This window comes from Leuciscus leuciscus (genome assembly GCF_965113295.1).
Source record: "Leuciscus leuciscus genome assembly, chromosome: 12".
Lineage (NCBI taxonomy): Eukaryota > Metazoa > Chordata > Actinopteri > Cypriniformes > Leuciscidae > Leuciscus > Leuciscus leuciscus.
This window is the reverse complement of record NC_138736.1, coordinates 28,223,536-28,247,163: the sequence shown is the minus strand read 5'-3', so window position 1 is coordinate 28,247,163 and position 23,628 is coordinate 28,223,536. Positions and strand designations below refer to the sequence as shown.

At 37.2% G+C, this 23,628-nt stretch overlaps 1 protein-coding gene across 1 annotated transcript in view; it reads right to left on the bottom strand.

Moving 5' to 3' along the window:
- The window catches only part of atp9b (ATPase phospholipid transporting 9B), a 55,133-nt gene that overhangs the window by 27,143 nt on the left and 4,362 nt on the right, over window positions 1-23,628 (bottom strand). The window contains exons 3-14 of the mRNA XM_082186152.1: window positions 19,901-20,051; window positions 19,163-19,276; window positions 18,957-19,065; window positions 18,029-18,087; window positions 17,550-17,601; window positions 14,817-14,911; window positions 13,582-13,662; window positions 10,579-10,654; window positions 9,378-9,454; window positions 1,129-1,289; window positions 859-1,001; window positions 441-553 (exon numbers count right to left, since the gene is read on the bottom strand). Of these exons, the coding sequence (XP_082042278.1) occupies window positions 441-553; window positions 859-1,001; window positions 1,129-1,289; window positions 9,378-9,454; window positions 10,579-10,654; window positions 13,582-13,662; window positions 14,817-14,911; window positions 17,550-17,601; window positions 18,029-18,087; window positions 18,957-19,065; window positions 19,163-19,276; window positions 19,901-20,051 (1,231 nt within the window). The remainder of the gene's footprint in view (window positions 1-440; window positions 554-858; window positions 1,002-1,128; window positions 1,290-9,377; window positions 9,455-10,578; window positions 10,655-13,581; window positions 13,663-14,816; window positions 14,912-17,549; window positions 17,602-18,028; window positions 18,088-18,956; window positions 19,066-19,162; window positions 19,277-19,900; window positions 20,052-23,628) is intronic.

The following is a 23,628-nucleotide window of genomic DNA, read 5'->3' as shown; positions in this document are numbered from 1 at the left end:
TGTTTTTAATAGTAATTTCTTTATACTCATAACACTCCAGAGAGAATCGGAGCTATAACTGCCTTGTGCACACCAAAGCATGTTAAGCAGTAAATTACATTATGTTTATTGATTCCTGTCAAACTCAATTTCACACAAGTTGTTGGACACGGACTCTGACATGTCCTGAGGGGGGATATAATAAGGCTATGATCGCTCATATCATGGGTACATTTCAAACCTGCCTGCCACTCCATCATCACAGTAATGAAGGACCGTGAAGCATGAAAATCAATTGCTACTGTGGGTTTAACATTGTGTCACCCAGCTGTTGGCACAAAACATAAGCACACACACAAAGACGACAGCAGTTTGTGAAGGATGTGAAACTCTTCAGTTTTCACTATAATGACAGAGAATGTCTTAACAGTGATGTATAAGGTGACAGATGTCAATCACACCTGAGCGTAGGACTGGATGATGTGACTCTGGATCTCATCCATGGTGTCCGTTCCGTATGACACGGTCCCGAGATGGAGGCGTTTGAAGACCATCTCGTTCTGGGTCAGAGTGCCTGGAAAAACAGCACACAAAGATTAAGATCAGGAAAGAAATCAATAGTTATTATAAAGCTTTTGGATGGGCAGAGTAGTTCCAAAAAAGGAAATAAAACAGAGAGCAACAGAGAGAAAGAAGAAGAAGATAAAATAAATCTAAATAAAAAACTAAATAAAATGAAATTAATGAGGGTGCTTTATTTTAGACTTCTGGAAATATTTCTGGTACATAAGGTGATTCATGAATAGACAATCACAAACTATCTTTCTTAAAAGTTAGATGTGTGCCATTATAATTGGAAAAAAAGGCATCTTAAAGTACCCGTTTTGTCTGTTAGCAGGTAGACCAGACGGCCCAGCTCTTCTGGGATGGTGCTTGTCCGAACCACAGTACCTGGAATATTCTCATCCTTCATAATCATCCAGCCGTATGCGGACTTCCCCATGTCCAGGTTTACTCTTAGACTACACACACATATAAATGACTTACTAAAATAAGTTTGTTCTTCTCATTTCACACAGCTGAAGCTTTGATGATTTAGCTGTAATACGTCACATTAATATAATCTGGGTGATATTATTATAACTGTACCTGATGGGGATGATGTATGAAAACAGAACAACAAAACGGAACAGGTTTCGGAACCAGGGCCCAATAAATCCCTGCAAAGCGACCATAACAACTGAGAGAACCACCTGAGCCAGGAACAGAGCTTTTGTTAGGCGGTTTAACTCCAGGTCCAACAGTCCCACCTGCAGAGGAAGAGTGAAAGATAGAGAGTCTTAGATCAAATTCTTGACCTCAAATGCTTGACTTTTGTCCTATTACTTGATTACTTAACTTTCTTTAGTGTGTAATGTTACTGTCTGAGCATGAAAAAAGTCTGCAAAATTAAAAAGCACCTAGTCAACTCCAAAAGGAGTTATTCTCTAAATCAGTAAGCAACATTTCTGAACTCCCACAAATTCCTCAATTGTAGTCTTAAGTTTTCTTCCCGGGAAAGAACATATTACAATATTACTTGTTTTAATAATTACTGTCCAAGGCATGTGCAAAAGAAAAAGGAGCGAGGCCTGGTTTAGCTGCGTTAGTAATGTGTTAAAACTTGCGGTTATAGTAAGGTGTGTGACATTTCTGTAACACGCTCGAAGCAGTTGAACAATCATGACACACTGGTCCAGCCGACCAATCAGAGCACACTGTGGTGAGCACTTCAATCAGAGCACTTTTCGGAAGGAGGGGCTTCCATAGATATGCATACGTATGTGCCACATTTGACCGCTACAGACACATTGGCGTGCCTGATATCTTGTAAGGGTCAGTGGGGCATCACCCACAGTAACAATTAATGATGCCACAACATTACGCAGCTTCTGGTTGTAAAAGCAGATTTTAATTCCCGAATAAATGGGATAACCTTTCACAGGTGAGAATGAGTTGGTTTGTGTTTTTATATGTATTGACTCAAACTTAAACGTTTTTACTTTTACAAAGGTAACTTTTTAATGACGTGTCAGCTGACGCCTTCGTCTTGTTGTACTGTGTTCATTTAGCTAAATCATCTGCTGAAGTCTATTTCATATATAGATACTCACACATGCGTAACTAAGTTTGCAGATGCTCAGTCAACCTGCTTTTGAATGTTCACAGACCGGTCCAATATGGCGAACGGCTTATGTATAGCGGCCCATTGAAACGGCCGCTAATAAGGCATCTATGTTTATACATCTATGATGGGCTTCATAGAGACAGGAACTAAACAGAGCATCACTGACAGACTGGAGAGAGATGTGCTGCAACAATGTTAATAAAATTAAGTTTCAAGCATGAAAACCAAAGTCCACATGAAATCAAAACTAATGGATGCTTTTTAAATAAATAAATAAATATATATTATATATAAATTCACATACAACTACAGAATTCTGCAGCTAACCAATTAGAATTAAGTATTTAAGAATAGTCTATGCATAATACATATTGCTATATTTAAGAATATTTAGTAATGAATATTTCCAGGGAAACTTGATGGAAAGAGCGATAATTATAGTGATTATTATGATTTATTTATTATTATATTTTATATTTTTACAGTTTGTTTAGGATGCATTAATAAAAAAAAATTAAAGAAAATCACAAAATGAATGAGTTTGTGGTTAAAGCACTCTTAGCCAAAGCATGTGATATCCCCTCTGAGAACAAGAACCTTAAGTGTTCCTCTCATCTGGAGTGATCTGAAATGTTACTCTTATGAAAAATAAAACAACCTGCCCATAAGCCAGCACTGATCAATGCCCCCCAGGCCCGTTCCAGACCGCAGACCTTTCTCATGCTAATAGTGTATGTGGAGGAGAGAAGAGATGAGAGGCATTTAACCAAGAAGCCCACTGCTGTTGTCGTCTCTCTGTGAAAAGCACAGGAGGCAAAACCGGAAAAATAAAAGCAGAACGCCTCTTCATAGAAACGGCCCCCTGACAAAAGAGCTGGAGTTTTCCCCTTTTTCTCTCAAGTATGTCCCCTCAGCCAATGGAATATGTGGGAAAATGATGTCAAAAAAGAAGTTTTTCTTGTTTCCCTCTGGCGAGGGCCGACAGCGCGGCCTGCGCGAAAACACTGAGGTCTTTCATCTCGGCAGCGCGCTAATAAAAACAGCAACACATAACACCGTCCCCTGAGAAAAGGAATCTGCGTGAAAGGGACGGGGGGAGGGGGGAGAGGGGATGGACAAATTGAACAGAAAAGACAAAAAATGCAAGCAAAATTAATCCCCCAAACTGGCTATGGCCCCCCAGTCCCTGGAGAACTGCGTAAACTGGGAGACACTGGGAGAGAAGAGCTGCTGTCTGATTTATCAGCTGTAGTTTAAAACCCCTCCGATGGCCTACCACCCCACTCCGAGCTTCATGCTTCAGCTAGTGAGGAAAAAGGGGGGAATGGAAGGATTAAAATGAAGAAAAATTAAGACAGAGGACATAGTTCCCCAGCTGAAAGGGAGGAATCCCCCTTTATGGGGGCAAAACAATGCAGAGGCTGAATTTTGCAAAGCTGGCCGGGGATCGGGTGAAGCCGTTATTCATTCAGCCCGAGAGGAAAAAGCGACTCAATTACCTCAAGCTGAAGATGCTATCAATGAATCGAGAGTGCATATTTTACTCTATTCAACCGGGCCTCGTTTAAAGTGAAAGGAATGATTCAACCTGCCCTCGCTGCCTGTATGTTTTGTGTGTGAAATTTGATGACGACTTTGTGCCTGCATAATGAATATTCATTGGTTGAAATCCATCAAGTATACGGAGGCTGTTACAACAATATGGCATTATGCTAGTGCTCCAGAAACTGGATATGCAATACAGCTAAATGTAACATGCCATTCACGGTGCAGGGCCGCAGGCTAGGCCTAGAAGAAGTTTATTCACTTTACGAAACGAATATATCAACAAAAATAATCAAAGTTACTGAATTTTTTCACATTCAAAAACGTTTATTCACAACTTATTACGTCTCGAATATTTGATTCTGATTAGTCAATCACTGCATTATGTGGTCAAATTATTTTGTATAACGACCGCTAAATTGCATAATTGGCTGTTGTCCCTGGCAACCAATCTCCTCTCACATTATAAAATAACTCAAATCAATTTTTGGCGTTCATTTATTGATTAATTTGGTAGGAAGTGTTTTTTTCGTCAAAGCCGTGACCTGCTGGTTATTAAGCTGTGGTGCCTCCCCCTCTATACTTTCCTGTGTTCTTGCCACTCTCTTTCCAATAACGTTGCAAAAATAAATAAAAAAATAAAATAAATTAAAATGTAAAAAAAATAAAATAAAAAAATAATAAAAAAGATAAATAAAAGATAGATAAATAAATAAATAAATAAAATAAATAAATCTAACTGGGCATCTACAGTACAGTGCTTAAAATAAAATCCAACTGAACTTCTACATTGAAGTTTCATTTCAATACAATAGATCCATCAAAATATATCTGAGCATTTGCACTGCTAAAATAAAATAAAATAAAATAAAATAAAATAAAATTAAAAAAAATAAAAAAAATAAAATAAAATAAAATAAAATAAAATAAAATAAAATAAAATAAAATAAAATAAAATAAAATAAAATAAAATAAAATAAAATAAAATAAAATATCTAACTGAGCTTATACATTTCTACACTGCTTAAATATACCAGTGAATATAACACCTCAAGTAGTGAGATGTCTGGTCAGCGAAGAGGGTTGTCCGACCCTTCGTCACATCCTTCAGACCACCAAGGTTTCGATCCTCAAAGAGAATATCGCTCCATATTACAACAATGACAGACACACACACACACAGTGTAAAGTGATAGCTTATGTGCTGTCAGCAGCTTCAAGTGAGAGCTTAGAGCTTTGTGCAAGGAATGTCACAACAGATTATAAGAGGCGAAAACGTTCTCAGTGACTTTCGCCGAGTCGTATCGACTTTCCCGCCCCGTCTCGTTCCCTGTATTGGCACCTCTGACATCATCTCCTTGAGATATTGAATTCCACTCTCGCACACAGAACATGGTAGAGCTATGAGCTCCGCTAGAGCTGCTGCTATCACACACATCTTGCAGCATCCATGACAGGGTCTGAAACACTTCATGACATGAAGAATAGTGGTTAACCAATATGGGTTTCTCGGATGGTTTTTGTGACGATGATATCTAGCACACAAGCTAATGGCTAATAAAATGTTTACAAATTATATGAAAATAAATGCACTCAATTAAATGATTAAATAAATACATAAGTTTAACATTTACTTTAATATTTACCCAAAAAAATATTTGTAAATAGAAAATCCACATTATGCACTGACAAATGATATACCAAATGATATTGCAAAATTGATGATTGTTTTCACACAGGTTTCCTCAAACGCTCTTCTCGTCTGCCACTTGTCAAAAAACAGACCCAAACTAATACCACTGGTCAAGCAAATGTTGCTATGTAAGGCTAATTGGGAAGATTAATAATGTACGTATCTTATGTTGTGACAGCTACTACATCCTACTGTGTTCACACTTTTTTGGAGAAATCAACCTACGTTTAGATTATAGTATTATTTGTATATTAAACGATATTAAACTACACTCAATAGGAAAACGTTTTAACATTGCCAAAATTATATCAGATTTAATACATTTAAAGGCTATAATATACTTCAAGCGAAATCGAAGAACGAACTGATGTTGATGTCATTTAGAACAAAATCATGCCAAAACGAACTTGGTTTGGAGCTCGTTTTGGGAGTTCGAAACAGCTTGTCAATGCCAACTTTCCATAAAAGTTCGCTACGGCTGGTAAACACCTTTGTACTACCATTGACCTGTGGCGATTAGGTAATAGGTAGATGTGCGCGGAGGCTCCGCCTTCTTTCACGTGGAAATCTTTTCCGCTTCATTTCTCCTGTTCAGTCCGTCGAGGTCAGACGTCTGTGAGTAAAAACATGAACACACTGGAGAGCTGCTTTATAATAGAAAATGAAGTTGTACTACTGATGAAACGACACACTGACACAATTTTAATGTTTAATAAGGTAAAGCTGCTTGATTTTAAGCTATCTATTGTATAAAGTGCTATATAAATAAACTTTTCTTATCCTTTTAAAAAAAATTCTTGATGTTTTCTCCGTTTTGTTTTGTGTTTATTTTGTTATTGATAGGAAAACGCGCAGCACATATTTAATATTCTAAATGCTGCTCTCATCAGTGTGGGCTGCGTCAGGATGTTCGCTAACAGTATATCCCTGGTCATGCATTTCGGACTTTGTTTTACCCCTAAGCGAAGGATGGAAAAGAACTTTGCCGTGAGTATAACGGAGCCTTAAGGCTTAACAACACACACCTTGGCAAGTAAGATATAAGAAAGTACCATGACATGCCATTAAGATCTATCAAGTCATTAGGGGTGACCCCGAATAGTCGAAGATTCGATGCTTCGATTGGAGGAGCCTGATTCGACTACCGATATCACGGTCGAATCTTCGCAGAGGTGTTATGAAACGAGGATCATGCCACTTTGGCTATATGAGGGCGCTCAATGTCTGATTTCACATAGAACTACCGGTTTTCTGTCAATACGTTAACATTCAGCCTATTATGATAATGCTGTATATAAAAATGTGCAAAGAAAGAAGCTTTTAATAAATATTTTTTAAAAGTGCGTGAATAAATCCAAACACCCCGTGACAGATTTAAGTTTCACTTTCAATCCGTGACCGACAGAGGAGCGTCTTGGCGGCAAGGATTTAAATCTTTAACAATGCCTGGGATAAGAAAATCTAAAGTGTGGATGTACACCATCAGAAAGGATATTCTCCAAGGCTGGATTTAGCATCAGGAAAACCATGATCGCACTTCTGCCGGCCAACGTTAACAAGTTGGTTTTCCACAGGACATTCTAAAATGCTTAACGTGAAAAAAGCTTTTAAAACGCTTAAAAGGCACTTTAACGTGGCTTAATGTATGTAGGCTACACAGTACACACTTTATTAAGAAACCACACTATGTGCAGATAAGCAGATGAACCCAGAATATGAACGCAATGCGTTCCTCCTATAGTAAAGCGTTTTCATATTTTAATTGAACTATTTTAGGAGATTAAGTCGTTAAACGTTTTTCACGTTACGTGTTTTAAAATGTATTTTATCCGCGCGCACAATTTGAAAAGACTCCAACGGACACAGACAGAGTGAGCGACTGGATTTGTTCTCTCGATCAGGTAGGGTACGTGATTTCAAAACTTTTCAGCCGGTTCTAATTTGATTTTTGGATGCTGTGAACATGTTTAGCTAAAAAGACTGCCTCTCCAGTTTAGCATTTATTGTTGTTTCTGCAGTTAAAAAGACAAAGTAGAAAATTCTGGCTACTATCGTTATTTTAATAATTTCTTTATTTTAATTTTATTTATTGATCTGTCAGAGTTATCTAATCTAACTATTTGTGGCTTGTGTTTTGAATATATGTTCCCCTGCACTTTAGGCATTTTGCACACATTTGCTCCTCATCTTGTGACTTGATTCTGATTTATTTCGTTTTGTATTTTTATTTATAAGAAAGGTATATTCTGTTCTAATTTAATTCAGTAAATTAATTGTTTATTTTTTCGGTGCATCGATGTTGTGCTGTAGCCTACTTAGAGCCTGGCCTGCTCGCACAGGTAATTTAGCCGATTTAATTTGATTTGCATGTGAAATGTAAATCCTGTCTGCAGTGTGGCCTTTCTGGAGTTATTTATGTTATTCCTTAGTTTTATTGATCCAAAATGTTGTTATACATTTTCTTCTATATCTTTGTGTGATTTTCTGTACATCGCGGCTTTGAATTGTTAAAGCCCCGCCCCCATACACATGATTCGACTATTAGTCGACTATAGGCAAGACTTGACGATTCTGATTCGACTATGAAAATCCATAGTCGGGGACACCCCTACAAGTCATTAAAAGCTATAAGAGTTGGGTAGACGAATTTTAACAAGTTTGGGGTCAGCAATATTTTTATTACATTTATAACTTTTCTTTTTTAAATAAATGCTTATTTTATTCATATTTTAGAAAAACTGACAATTTTATATTGTGGTTTCCACAAAACTAGCAGTTTGAGCCGTTTTCAATACTGATAATAAGAAATGTTTCTTGAGCACCTAATCACCATAGAATTATTTCTGAAAGTTTATATGACACTGAAGACTGAAGTAATGATGCTGAAAATTCAGCTTTGCATCACAGTAGTAATGACATTTATATATATATTAAAGGTAGGGTAGGCAATTTCGTAGAGGCTAGCAATAGCAAGCTAGCTTTGAAAGCTTGAGATCCCACCCTCCCTTCAGAGCGTCTCCAAAGACACGCCTCCTCCAAAACACATGAATGCACACAGCAGAGTTTGCAAAGCGACACAAGATGAGAGACTGTGTTAAACTACCTCATGTCTCACAGCACATAACATTACAATAATAATGAACGTAAACAACTTACAGAGCTCTTACTTGTACCACCTGACTGCTGCATTTATTTTGCCATTAATAGTGCTGACATAGAAATGCATAAAGCTACGGGTAGAATGTCACGGGTTGCCATTTTAATATTTTGACCACTTCTATTATTGATTGCTCTCAGGATATAAAGAGAGTTTCAACCAGTATAACAAAAGTGTTTCTAAAATATAAAAAAATATACTGTTTTTACTGTATCTTTAATTAAATAAATGCAGGCTTGGTTAGTGTAAGACAATTTTTTTTACCCCTACATTTTTGACCAGTCGTGTACATATGAGTAGAACAATGCCAGAGCTCTGAACTATGTCGATAAGTTTAAAAAAGGAAAAAAAGGCCAAAGACAGCAGGGGTCAGTTAGGGGAGGGGTAATGAGTGTAATGGGATTTGACGTTTTTAAGTTTACTTTTACAGCATTGACGTCCACTGTATCTAATCATTAAGGGGAATTCTGCAGGATTAAGGCTCTGCCACAAATGTCACGCAAGCCCTTGGTTGGTTAATTTCCCTCTAGATTAATCTCTCTGGGGTTGTCCTTTCACATCGACAGGTCCAAATTCATCACTAAGATCAGGGTTGAAAACCACCTCAACTGTTCGCTATTTTTATTTGGTTTAAATTGAAAGGTTAAAAGGAAAAAGAAAAACAATCCCTGGGTAATGTCTAGTGAATATTGACGATTCAACTGTAGATATCACAACTCATACTTATGTTATTGAATTATAATAATTTTTTTCAAACAATCAGCCTTTGGGAGAAAAACTAATTAAAGAAACCAAGTATTTCACTTTTCATAACCAAAACAAACAAACAAACCCACCTTGTTTTTGGACTGCGACGTGTTCAGCGCACTTCGCATCTCTTTCCCTGTATATATGACCACACCTATGACAGTACCTGGAAAAACAAAAACAAATTGGATGACTGATTGCAAATGGACAACAATAAATAAAACAGGCCGTGTGTCTATGGTCGGCCTAATGAACAATTAGCTCAAAAAAGTGTGTTTTCAGTTAACGGATGCAGCTGAGACTCAGACAAATGATTCAATATGTGGGACACCCAGAAATAAACCGTTACAATGAGGCCTATTATAGTCAGATCAATGGTGCTGCTTTGGTAATGGACTGATTCATTAAAGTAAACTAATTACTGATGGAGTATGCAGCCTACCACTAAACGAGGAAGTGCCGAAGTCCAACTTTTGTTTAAACACTGTAACACAATATATAACGTGCTGCAACAGAGTTTAAATATTTCTCATTTTCTTTAAGCTCGACATATCGTTTCATGTTTGGAAAGCAACGAAACCTAGGCTGCTCTCAAGGGGGTCTTTAATGGGCTAGGACTACAGGGCATATCGGTTTCTCGCCCCATGGTGTTTTGTGTTGGGTCTGCTTGGTTGGATGGGATGACGTCACCAGACTGTGTTTTGCGGGGAGATATGGAAGGACTTTCTTCGGCTGAAGGTCACACCATGCTGGGGAATATGAAGAACCTCTAAAAACCCCTGGAGAACCAAGACACGGGCAACCACAGATCAATGAAGGGCCGATCGCTGGCACAAACGCATGCCGCTTGAAGGAATAGCCCCGCTATTATTGTTGAACTGGGATCAGATTCTAAACAACAGACCCCTAGGAGATGTCGGAGAAAGCGTAGCGGCAAAAACCGATCTCGGACCTGTTCTTTGGGGACACGTTTCATTGACACCGCAGGGATAGGACTGCAAAAAGCCAGACACTTCGGCTTCCCATTAACGGCTACTCATATTTCTCTGCTCATGAGATTGTTTGAATAGTAGCAGATGAGTCTGGTGATCTCAAGTGACAAACAAACGGGAGAGCGAAGGGGGTCTTGAGTGATGCTAGCGGATTGCCTCAGTATCAACGGCACACTCTTCTACAACACAATAAACTCGAAAGATATTTGACCTGTGATGAATATTTCAGACCTCTGAGGCTTGTGTTTTTCTTAAATTTCTATAAAAGAAAATTAACCCTGGAAAAGACTTTTCTTACCAGATGCCACCACAGTGCTGGCCCACAGGGTGTTCTCAATGCTCAAACTCTCGTTGATGGGAGGGTCACAGTCCTCCTGGGAACAGAGGTCGTACATTAGTCTGGGTTTATACATCTCAGTCTGTTTTGATTTCATGGTTATCTAGCACAGGAAAAAGCGGTTATCAATTATGGCCTTTAAAAAGCAGGTCAATAAAAATGACAAAGACTCGAAGCACAAATAATGAATCGATGAACTTTCAGCACGACGAATGGCAAGTAGGGAATTAGACAACAGATTGAATTACACTAATGCCCGGTTTAGCGACACAGTCCATTTAAAGGGAATGGCGAAATCGGTTTGACTTGATTTGCCTTGTTTAGAAAAACAGCACCATGCTGAACATTATAATAAGACCTTGTTTAGTGTTAGCACGCTCTGTGCTGAGCAGAACAGAACAGAATTTCTGACCCCAGGCCATAAATCAGGGGAGAAGCGCAGAAATTAAATCTTTAAATGCTTATTTCCACATAACATGTTGCGGCTGGGTGAATACGGATGATATCTAATTATCCGCTGTCAGTAGGGCATAATATACAGTGAGAAAGAGGACCACACACATCGCGGCTGCTGAGACATGCGCATTGATGCAGATAGCGAGAGAGATGTGTCCTCTATTCAAGACAGCCCACTTTCTTTGTCATTTGTCTCTTTCTGGCCAACAGATGTAGCAATGCCAACCTGACAGAAACTGAAGAGAGGTTTATCAAGAGAAAGGGCCTTTTATCAATGATAAGGCTCAAAAGACAGGCTTAAAGAAATGGGAGTGTTTTAAACCATAAATCATAACTCCATACGTAGGATAAAAGTTATATAAAACTTTTAGGTAAAATTATAAGATTTCGTTGAAATAGAAAGGATCAGTTCCAAGATGAGCATTCATATTTTTTTTCTGCAGCTGTGAATCTGACAGTTTAATGGAAAACATTTGGCTGCATCATAACTTAAAGGGATAGTTCACCCAAAATGTTTAATTCTGTCATCACTTACTCATGTTGTTCCAGACCTTTATGACTTTCTTTAGCAGAACATAAAAGAAGATATTTTGAGAAATGTCCCTGTTATTTATGCTGATCAAAACCAATATTGATTACCAAATTTGATTACCAATATTTATCAAAATATCTTCCATGTTCTGCAGAAGAATGAACATAAATGATGATAGAATTTTCATTTTTGGGTGAACCATCCCTTTGAACTATAACATGTGAACTGGTCGATTTATGTCTAAATCTAGTTAAACCCCCTTTCTTTCAACAAATATATGGACACATGCATTTTATTTAGCTATGTAAATGATAAAAATGTTTTGTTTATTATGGAACATCATTATTTTTATACTACCGTTCAAAAGTCTGGAGTCAACTTAGTCAAAAAGTGTAAATAATAAATAATAATAATACTATCATTCAGTAAGGATACCTTATATTGATTAAATTTTACATAGTTACAAAATATTTCTCTTTTAAATAAATGAATAAATTCAAAGAATCATACAAAATGTATCATGGTTTTCATACAAATATTAGGCGGCACAACTGTTTTCAACATTGCAAATAATAAATGTTTCTTGAGCACAATTCAGCATATTATGAATTAAAATATTAAAACAGAAAAGAGTTGTAACAACATTTCATAATCTTACTGTAAAAAAAAAAAAAAAAATTTATATATATATATATATAAATTAAATGCAGCCTTGGTTCTTTTCAAATACATTTATAAAATTTTACCGAACCAAAACTTTTAATTTACAGCTAATAATAAAACTAGAAATGAACCCCAAATCCAAAACCTACCACAAAAAGAAATGTTTTAATTTAGAAAAAAAAAAAAGAAAAAGAAAAAGGTTGTCGCCAAATTTCCCCAAAACTAACATAAACATGCATGTACAGTCAGGTGTAAAAAAACATCAAGAGTGAACATCACATTTTAAATAGGCTGATCTTTGCGGTACTAACACAGATGTGTGTGCATGTGAGACATTAAGAACGATCATATTCACATTAACAATTATAGACTGTTTTATCCAAAGTGACATACAAATGAGAATAACAAAAGCAGAAGCGATCAATCAAGTGATTAATCAATGGATTTAAATGTCACTGTAAGGGCCTGTATTGATGTCCGAATCATAAAACTTTATTAAAGTGATAGTTCACTCAGTAATGAAAATTCTGTCATCATTTACTTACCCTCATCTAATTTTGAATAATGTACTGGTGGCACTTTTCTATGCAATTATAACGAAGAGATTTAAAGCTTTAAATTGACATTAAATTAGCTTTAATTAAAAAGAGAATATTCGAGAAAGAAATTCCAATGGGTCTGGACAACAAAAGGGTGAGTAAATAATGACAACATACTCCTTTAAATAAACAAAGCACTGAAGTGGCAATAAGGTGCAGCAAGTGTGTGGGCAGTAAAGAACTGTGGGAAACAGCGTTTGGAAGCGTGTCCCTATAGCTGCAGATTTGTGAAAGCAGGCTCAGGAGGGTGACTCAGCGCAGGAAGTGATCTTCTGCCCCTGCATGCTGTGTGGCCAAGAGCGAAGACTTCAAACAAAGACAGGCTTCATGTGGGGGGTCCCTTTTTCCTCCCTCTTTCTTTCTCCGGTACTGCGCTAATCTGCTGTTAATAAGGAACTGTGCTCGGCCAATGGGCTGGGAGTGAGCCTAACAACCCGTGATGTCATCAGCGTTGTGAGGAATGCGCCTCGTTGGCCGGTTTTACATTCCAGAGACACTTCAGCTCATAGTCATGTGAACAGGCACACTTTGAGAATCCATGTTATTTTAATGTGCAATTAAAAACAGCGGTTAGGTTTAGTTTACTGGGCAACAACACAACATTAAATACCTCTACAAAAACCTAACAGCGGGTTTAAATTGGGGCCGTGACGTCACAGCGCATGCTAAACGAAGCCTCGTAAAAATTCCTTTATTAATAGCAGTTTCTCTTACCCTTGTGAAGTTCCCCTCAAAACTGTGAATGTCCAGTTGAGGCTTCTGGGCGTAAACGTATGCGCTGATGGAGAAGAGATCCTGCGGATAAGCAAACGGAAAGGTCAAGAAAAACATTAACGCAATGAATCAGCACCAGAAATGTCATCCAATGAACAAAGTTCTGGGCTCGGTCCAAACCCAACCTCTTGTTTCGTGCAAGTGTTATGGCAGGACTCAAAGTGACTAGCAATCAGAGTGATTCTCATGAAAACAAGCCCCTTCTGACATCCTGCCACAAGTCTGAATTTCAAACAGAACAAATAATGTAGACAAAACAACGTAATTAAAACACTGATGGGTTGCTTACAAATTATAATGACTTTTGCATTTGATGACATTCTGCAAGTATGAAAAACAGGGATGTTTAGCGATCTGACTGTCAAGCCCACCAGACACCCGATCCGACCGCTCCCGCTGCTTTACTGCGCCAATCATTCGGCGACTTGCTGAAATTTTAATTCTGTGATCACATTAAGTGGTTTCGGAAAGACAAATACAAACGTGAACCCTTGCTCGAGGTGAGTGTCATCTCCACACTGATGGCACTGGGAGACAGACCGTTTGGTGGATTCCAGTTGTCTCTCGGGGTAAAGTTACCGGCCCATGTGAAACAAACCCTCCGGCCAGTAAATCAGATACACAGTGATATCAAACATGAGCCTACGTATCATCAGCCTGAGAGAGTCTGAGCGTGGGCCTACGGGGGTAAAGTTACCAACCCATCCGCGAACAGAACAGAAGGAGCTGAAATGTGATTTTGGATGCAGCTGCTTTCGTTCCAGAAGAAGATGGGTGCTGATGTGTCTGACGGTTCAAATCATCTTACTTTTAAATGATTTATATTTTTTTATATACTTGGTTTTGAGCAATAAAACCATTTTTGTAGTTATACAGAAGCATATTCAAGTAAAATGTATGCCACAAAAAAGATGTGGGAGTGGGGGGGTCAACAGTGACATTTTTTTCTTCATACCTCACAGACTACTTTGGTATAAAAACATTTATATGATCCAAGCATGAATGCACCATTAAAAGACTTAAAATGTGAAAGACTCGGACTAGATGATAACATTGTATTTTATACTAGTCAAGCATCTTATATCAGCAAATATTTGTATAATTTATTATTAACAGGCATTAAGATCACAGCAATTTGGAGTATGTACTGTTTTTGTGCAAGAAAATGTTCATACCCCTAAGGCAGGTAGTCTTTGAGTACAAGCAACAGTGACTCGCAGTTTCCAATCTGTCTCTCCATCCAGCTGATCTGTTCTAATAAAACATGAACCTGGAAAACCAAAATATTTGCATCTTAAATCTGACAGACAAAAATATAACACATTATTCTTTCAAAAATCTAATTTAACTTGACAACATGCAGTGATCTGTTCTGAAGTTCTGTTCTGAAGAGTATTATCTTTATTTCCAGACAGAATAGTGAGAGGGCTGGAGATGAATGTGTGAAGGACACATTTGTTATGGGCAAAAACTTTGGCCCCTATACACTAAAGAACTCTGAATGCTTAACATATTGTTCATATTGATCTCAAACAAGACTGATATAACGGTAGGCGGTAGACAGGAAAGGTCGCAGTCTTTAAGCTCTCAGTGCAAATGCTTCAGTGTTCATCATGTTCCATATACTGAGTTTGCCTACATTATCCAACCTTACTGAAGTATAGCCTGTCAAAACATGTCCGATCATTTCTTTGAAAAAAATATAAAAAAAGATTATACACACACACTAACATGTGTGTATAATAATAATAACAATACATTTAATATTATTATTATTATTATTATTATAATTATACACACACAAGCATATATACATATATATTTACACGTGCTGGTCATAAAATTAGAATATCATCAAAAAGTTGATTTACTTCAAGAATTCAACTTAACAGGTGAAACTAATATATTATATAGACTCATTACATGCAAAGTGAGATATTTCAAGCCTTTATTTGTTATAATTTTGATGATTATGGCTTACAGCTTATGAAACCCACGAAATCAAAATCCCAGAAAATTAGAATATTACATGAAATCACACTGTAATTACACAGTGATACCATGGTCATTGAACCAGGTTTTGGTTCTTTTGGCAGTGTGGGCAGGTGCAAATCCTGCTGGAAAATGAAGTCAGCATCTCCATAAAGTTTGTCTGCTGAAGGAAGCATGAAGTGCTCTGAAAATGTCCTGGTAGACGGCTGCGTTGAGTGGACAGCACAGTGGACCAACACCAGCCGATGACATGGCTCCCCAAACCAACACAGACTGTGGAAACTTCACACTGGACTTCAAGCATCTTGGATTGTGTGCCTCTCCATTCTTCCTCCAGACTCTGGGACCTTGGTTTCCAAATGAGATGCAAAATTTGCTCTGATCAGAAAAGAGGACTTTGGTCCACTGTGCTTTATTAAAGCCAGAGTCAACGCAGCGTCTACCAGGACATTTTCAGAGCACTTCATGCTTCCTTCATTTTCCAGCAGGATTTGCACCTGCCCACAATGCCAAAAGAACAAAAACCTGGTTCAATGACCATGGTATTACTGTGTAATTACTGAGTGATTTCATGTAATATTCTAATTTTCTGGGATTTTGATTTCGTGGGTTTCATAAGCTGTAAGCCATAATCATCAAAATTATAACAAATAAAGGCTTGAAATATCTCACTTTGCATGTAATGAGTCTATATAATATATTAGTTTCACCTGTTAAGTTGAATTCTTGAAATAAATCAACTTTTTGATGATATTCTAATTTTATGACCAGCACCTGTATGCATGTATGTATGTATATATATTTAATTATTTTTTTTAACGAAATTTTGCATTATAATACTAAGAATTATCATAAAGATAATGTCTCAATTTAAAAAAATCTTAAAATAGACTTCACTGAATTATAATAATTATCTTTTAAGGTTGGGGTGATATATGGACATGTTTTACATGCTTCAGTAAACCATACAAGTTACAACACATTAAAGGATCTGCTCACTAAGACTTGGTTAATGTCTTACTAATAAATTATTAATAATCAACTCTGTAAAATATTTATAGACACAGAAAATCTAAAAACCAAACAGAAGAAAATGAATTAAGTGAAAAATTAAGAATGAAAATAAGTGAAGAAATTGTGTTTTAAAATTCTATCCAATTTGTTAAAAGCTTCAGATTTAAGTAAATTCAAAGGGCCATAGAGTCTACCTTGGCTAAAGAACCAGAAACACTGGTTAAGCATATCAGACAAAAAAGGTTTTATTTTAATTTCACTATGGAAAGCACAGCAATTTTAGCAGCTATTGAAAACTGTACAATAAATAACTGTGCAACAACTGTAATAATGTGTCACATTAGTGGCTTAAGTCATGGCTCAGCGTCAAGGCAAATGCTGGTAATCGTACACACACACTTTAGCCCAATCTCGCACAGAGAACATTGTTCCTTAGAATTCAAGAAGTTAGGCTATACGTTCAAACCAGAAAGTGAAGCATCAGCCGAATATGTAAATGTACAAGCACACTTTTCAAGAGAAACAGCTCTCATAAAGATGTTTGTAAGGTTTCAAATGAAAATTAAGAAAGTATTTGGACACTTGAAACATCAGCTGAACATGTATATAGTTCAAGTGATGAACTACCTGTGGTTACTCTTCTCAGACGCTTGTATTCACCTTGGGCCACATGGTTTGATATTTTTATTATCTTATTTAATGACGTTAATAGATTTTATGTGTGAATAAAATGCCTAAAAGTTTTGAGGCCTACTGCATGTATGTGACTCACATACTGAGTGTGTATACTACAGTGACTCACAGGCTGCATATGGGCACGGTGTTGGAAACCACTGGCTTAATGAGAAGTAGTTTTCAGGGACGACTGAAAGCTCTGTTTGTATGTGAAGAGTGAAACTCACCAGTCTTCTCAGAAGTTCTCAGAAAAATCATATCAGCAGGAATTCTCTGATTCTACAAAACAAAACATCAGACATCATTAATAAGGCATATAAGGTATCCATGCTATCTTTGCTTCAAAGCTGAGCGAGCTGGCCACCTACACAGCTTATAATCTTTAGAGATATTATTTATTCACATACATATAATTAATATAGATTATATATTATATTATATATACACTGTATATGCGCGTGTCAGTGAATCCAGTTCTGTAACGTTTTAGTGTTCTTAACCTATTTTAGTGTTGCGTTGAATAATTGAACAAGGTCATTTCCCTAGCAAGCAATTAAAGCGAACCACAGACAGTAAGGGGAGAGACAGACACAATGTCCCATTAAAAGAATGACAGGATTTCATGTGACAGATCACATAGCAGAAAGTTTATGCTGATACCTTGAACAACAAAAGAGAGAGGAAGGGATAAAAAAGGACAACAAACCTTTTCCACAATGATTAAATCTCCGACCTGTATGTCTGAGCTCTTTATTTGGACCTTCCCTGAAAAGCAAGATGGACAAATAATTGTAATTAGAAATGAATTATTAATAATTTACATTTAAAATGATAAATATTAGGGTTGTAAAAGTGAACATATCAAGATGGGTTAACAATGTTTAATTCATGAAGCACATTTTTATTTTCAATTAGATTTTTCTAAAAGAACATTCAGAGCTAACTGGGACTGAACAGAGTAGCTAAGATTTCACACACATGCACATAAGCTCTTATCAGAGTACCCGTTTCCCACTAGATGGAGAAAGACATTCTTTACATTTATTCATAAATTAAACCCAGACAGGGCGTTTAACAAAAGTCATTTGCATTCTTTGTATGGTGAAATTAAATGATCATCGAAGCTCAACAAGTTGCATATCACCCATGAGTGAAACACTGTCATTCACAGAAATGTGGAGGATTGCACCTTTATACATGTAATATTATGTTCATAAAATTATTGAATTGCATATTTTGTATAGTTACTAAATTTCATATTTTCTATGCAATTGGATGTACTTTGAGAAATATAGAACCTTTTTTGTACAAGTACTTACATTAAAAATGAACTAAATGCTATTTAAAATATGTAAGATTAATAGAGATAAAATAATAAATCATTTTACAACAATTGCAAAACCTGAGGTAAATGATTTTAGATTTCTAAAACACTGGATGAGGATTTGAATACATCAAGTCATTACCTACAATGTAAAAAAAAAAATTGTGGATACACTCAGTATCAACTCTTTTCACTTTTCAATTATTTCCATAGGCTTCAAAGGCTGCAACTCTTAGTAAGTCAATGGAGCTCAAAACATGTGCATATGACACATGTATAATATCATCAGGATGTGTCACATTGTGGTCACCTCTCATTGTGAGTTTACTGTACAGCTGGGAATTCATCTCTTTATCTCTCCTGCAACGGCGAACTTCGTCAACTGCCTCTCTCACCATGGTGACAGCCAACACAAAACCCTGAAAGACAAAGGGGGGAAAAAAGGAACAACAAAAGTGATGAATGAATTTACTTTTAGAGTTCAATCTCCACTTTCATAAGGTTAGACATACTCACCAGCGGGGCCCAGTAAGTGTACAAATATCCTATCTTAAGCGATGGAACAAACTGAGAACAAGCCACTACCAGAAAATACAAGTTGAGGAAGAACTTAAACTGCTGGTAAAGAACCTAAAACAAAAGAAAGAGAAAGCACCACAAATAAATCAACAACCAGCAATATATTTGATGAAGATTTTATAAAATGCCCATGACAATATTAATCGAAAAGCATTTAAGTACTTGTAATGACAGTAATACATGTGACATCCTAACACAGCTTTTGGTGGCACACCTGATTGGCTTATACATAATTCATCGTACAAGCTGCAAATACTTTGCCAAGGACACATACACAAGGTGCGTTCCTCTGAATAAGACATCGCCAGCAGTCATAATACAGTAGATCGCTTACACACTCAGTGGAAAAAGATCCGTTAGATTGCTGTTACACCCCCTTCCTTCACAGCTAGTTACACATTAACCTGATTACTGAGCAAATCTGCTGTGCGTACAATGGGTAGAGATTTCACTTTAAACAGCCTAGCGAGAGCTTAAGAATAAACTCAGGCACAAAACAGTTCTGCATCATAAAATAAATAATACATATTAAAAATAATATTATACATAATATTGATTACATAAATACACAAAAATAATAAGACAGCATTTTACAAGTGATAAAAAACTTTGGCATTTTAAAAAAGAAGTTAGCATTCTCAACAAAACACATGCATCAGAGATATATGGCCTTACCCCAGGCACAAAAGTGACAATGTTGTATTTCTGATTCTTGATGGCATTCCTGGGGTACTTCTCTTCACATTTCTCGGGATGTCCTAGCCACACTGTCCGAGCCTTCAGCTCTTTCTTCCTGCGACATGTGTGAACCAGACATTCACAACAGCTGCGTGACAGAGACCACGGGTGGAAAAAGATCATCCAGTGATTAGACAAATTCACTTAAAGGAGACACAGTGCTACAAGCGCAGTTCAGGCCTGGATTCCAGTAAATGGTATTCATTTAAAAATATCCCTGACCGAAGAATTAACAAATATCAAGGCTGGTCATAACGCCTAATTTAAGGGTTGTGCTGAAAACTGGTGATTTTGGTGAATTATCACCCTGTTTATCACTTAAAATGCACTTGAAAACTAACACTGAGACTTTTTGTGGAATTCATCACCAGTCAGGCGTATCCAGTTGATTCCACTTGAAATACAACTGACGTTAATGCAACATTAATGTAACTGATGTTACAGAGAGTGAAGGCAGCCTAGTTTCACTAGAACTTCAAGCAGACGTCTTCCACTAAGAAGTAACACTTCACACGGTAGTGCCAGAAAATAGTATAAGAAGAGGCAGAACGCCCTCGAAACCCTCAAAATGAGCATTTTAATTGTCAATTTAATTTATGTCAACGAGCAACTCATTTTACTTCCGTAATATAATATATTTGAATGTACTGAAGAATTAAACAGAGAAAAAACAAGTTCATTTTGATTTCATGTCGACTGAGAATACTACACTTACTGATAATAAAGACAAGTAAATAATCAAGGGGGCTGAAGATGTGTATAGTTTTAGTGAACAAAGAAAAACTTCATCTAAGGTTCCTGTGTGTTCCATGCAGGCCTAGCGATACCTAAAGGGAACAACAAACCTGTAGATGATGTCCTCTGTAACACCCCTGTCAAATAAACCCCTCCCTAGTAAACGAATGCTCCGATTCGCTGTGAAGGTCAGAGAGAGCGCCAAACACTTTGTTGACCTTCATATTCATTTTATATTCTAGCGGTTGCCATCCCTGCTGAACGGCGTGACGGTACTCTGCCGGTACTCTGCGCAGTTTACACAGTCATGCCGATTGGTTTGGCTGGCACTGAACTAAATTACATAAACCTTGAAAAAAATATAATAATATTTGTGTTGGCCCCTTTTGTCTCCTGTCTGTAAGTGCCAGCGCCCTGATTCATAAGAGAGATTATTTGCTCAAATGAATGTAGTTCAAATAATAGGGCCGTTTGAATAAGCAGAGTTATTCTGCTTGAATTATTTGTTCATTTCATAATCCTTTGCCTAAGCACACAGAAAATTACTGGAAAGCAGCAAACTGGTCAGCTGTGTGAAATCCCATTTGTTCATTAGGAGCAGGAAAAAAAAAATCAATACCAAGCTTACAATTGAGATGCGCTGCTGATAACCTAGTGCATAAGTGGAGAAGAGTCAAGCACACACGTTCATAACCATAAATTACTAATATATCTTTTAATCACACTTGCGTCACATGTCATTGATGCAACACAAAAGGCATTGAGATATTCTGGGAATGCACGTCCAAATAGACATTGAGCCTATTGATATTGTTGGCTGGATAAGCAAATTTTCGGTTGGCGTGTTTGACCTTCTGACTGATGATGCGCAGAGAGCACCTCAACCAAAAAACACAACCTGTGCTTGTGCATGTATTTCATGCACAGTTACCGGTGCGTTAGAAAGGAGCCGAGCCAACCTGGCACAAGCACTACATACACACACAATAGGCTGCATGACAATGGTGACATTTATTAATAAAAGGTGAAGGCCAAGATCTTTTAAAATGTTTTCAGCAAAACATCTATCTATCTATCTATCTATCTATCTATCTATCTATCTATCTATCTATCTATCTATCTATCTATCTATCTATCTATCTATCTATCTATCTATCTACCTACCCATCCATCCATCCATCTGTTTATGACTGTCTATGACTCTCAATCAATTACAAACAAATCATATTAATAAACATTCTGAAAGCAATTCCAACGATATCGTTCCTCTATGCCGTTATTATTATAGCAGTGGTGTTGACTTTTCTATTCTCATAGAATTAGAATGATTATTAAAACTTCACAGATGTCCCCCTTGGTGTGAAAGTGCCATTACATTCAAGAACAATCCATTTGCAGTAGGGTTGCTGCTATAGTCTGTGTTACATGGTGTTCAGCTGCACACCGATTACATTACTTGGCCACTGTAATATCATTTTTTTTATAGAAATAAAAACCATTTAGTTCAGTCAGACAATACAATAGATGCCAAAATTATGAACAAAGCGTCTGCTCTGCTCCATACAGCACTAGTTGCAGAGCGCAACAGGAGTCAGATTTCAGATTTGCAAAAATAATAGATTTTACGATTAATCGGTTTTTTTTAAATGTGGTTGATTCGATATTGATTTTCCATATGTATTTCCACTAACATTGAACATAATATCTGATTGACGTTAATCTTATTACTAGTCGTTTCCACTTTTTCATCCTCTTATTTACATTGCACGAGCGTGACAGTGGGGACCCTGTCATTTATTCTGTGCTTAACATGGCGGATACAGGTTCGCTTTTCAGCGTGAAAGACGTTGAAAGAACTATAAATTGCACGCATTTTCAAGCCTTGCCAATTTAAGCATTCAAGCGAAAGAGAACTTGCGTGTGCTGTGTGAGAAGTTTTGTGCACACACATCCGAAGCGCACACAGCTGCGCGTCTGAGACAGCATGCAAATAATAAAGTTAATTCTCTTTCACGTCTCTGCGCTAAAATGGACAAATTCACAAAATGGCCGACTTTGCGAGTATCCAAATAAACATAGTTGGTTATGGCTATGGAGAAAGAACGTGTATTGAATGATGTATGAGTATATTGGATGATGTATGAGTATACTGGATCCATGCATTAGTCTTAAAGTGACAGCAGCCTAATATTCCTGCTGCTGTCTGTGTTTTTAAAGTTAATCACACTACAAAATACAAAGAAATCACTCCATGCTCTTCACTGAATAACTTTTTTTAAACTTTAATAAGGATAACGCCCTCACTGTCCTTTTGTTTTTTTATGGAAATTAGTGTTGTCAAAAGACCCGGTACTTCGGTACCAAGTCGGTACTAGAAAAATGTAAACATCACGGTACCAAGTTTTCTTAAGTACCGGTGGTACCGAGGACCCGTTCAAACCCGGTTCCTTGATGCATGCATGCACGTATGCACTGAGCGCGTGCAGTTGCGCGTCCTCTTTATTAAAGCGCTGAGACATGGCGACCGGCGGTGCTGCTGATGTGGTGGCTGTAAATCCACTTGTTGATAAGAAAGGAGGAAAGAGACACATATGGAAATATTTTGGATTTGGCTTATGTCACGTTGCAATAAGTGGCCGTTCACAGATTCGTTATTCCAAATGTAGGCGCGCGGCAAGCACGCTCATAATAGAAGCGACGGCGCGCTCGGTTTTCCAGGCACGCCTATGTTCATGGTTGCATAGCAACGACAGACGCCACGGGAGAGCAAGCGCTTGTGGAAAGGAGAAACTTGTCGATCTCCGAATGCAACGTTACATGAGGAGAGTAAAGATGGAAAGCTTTTAAAGATTAGTTCCATATAAATTCACGGATAATTTGTTGTTTTGTCATTAGTGAAAATCATATTGATATTGACCTTGTATTTGAAA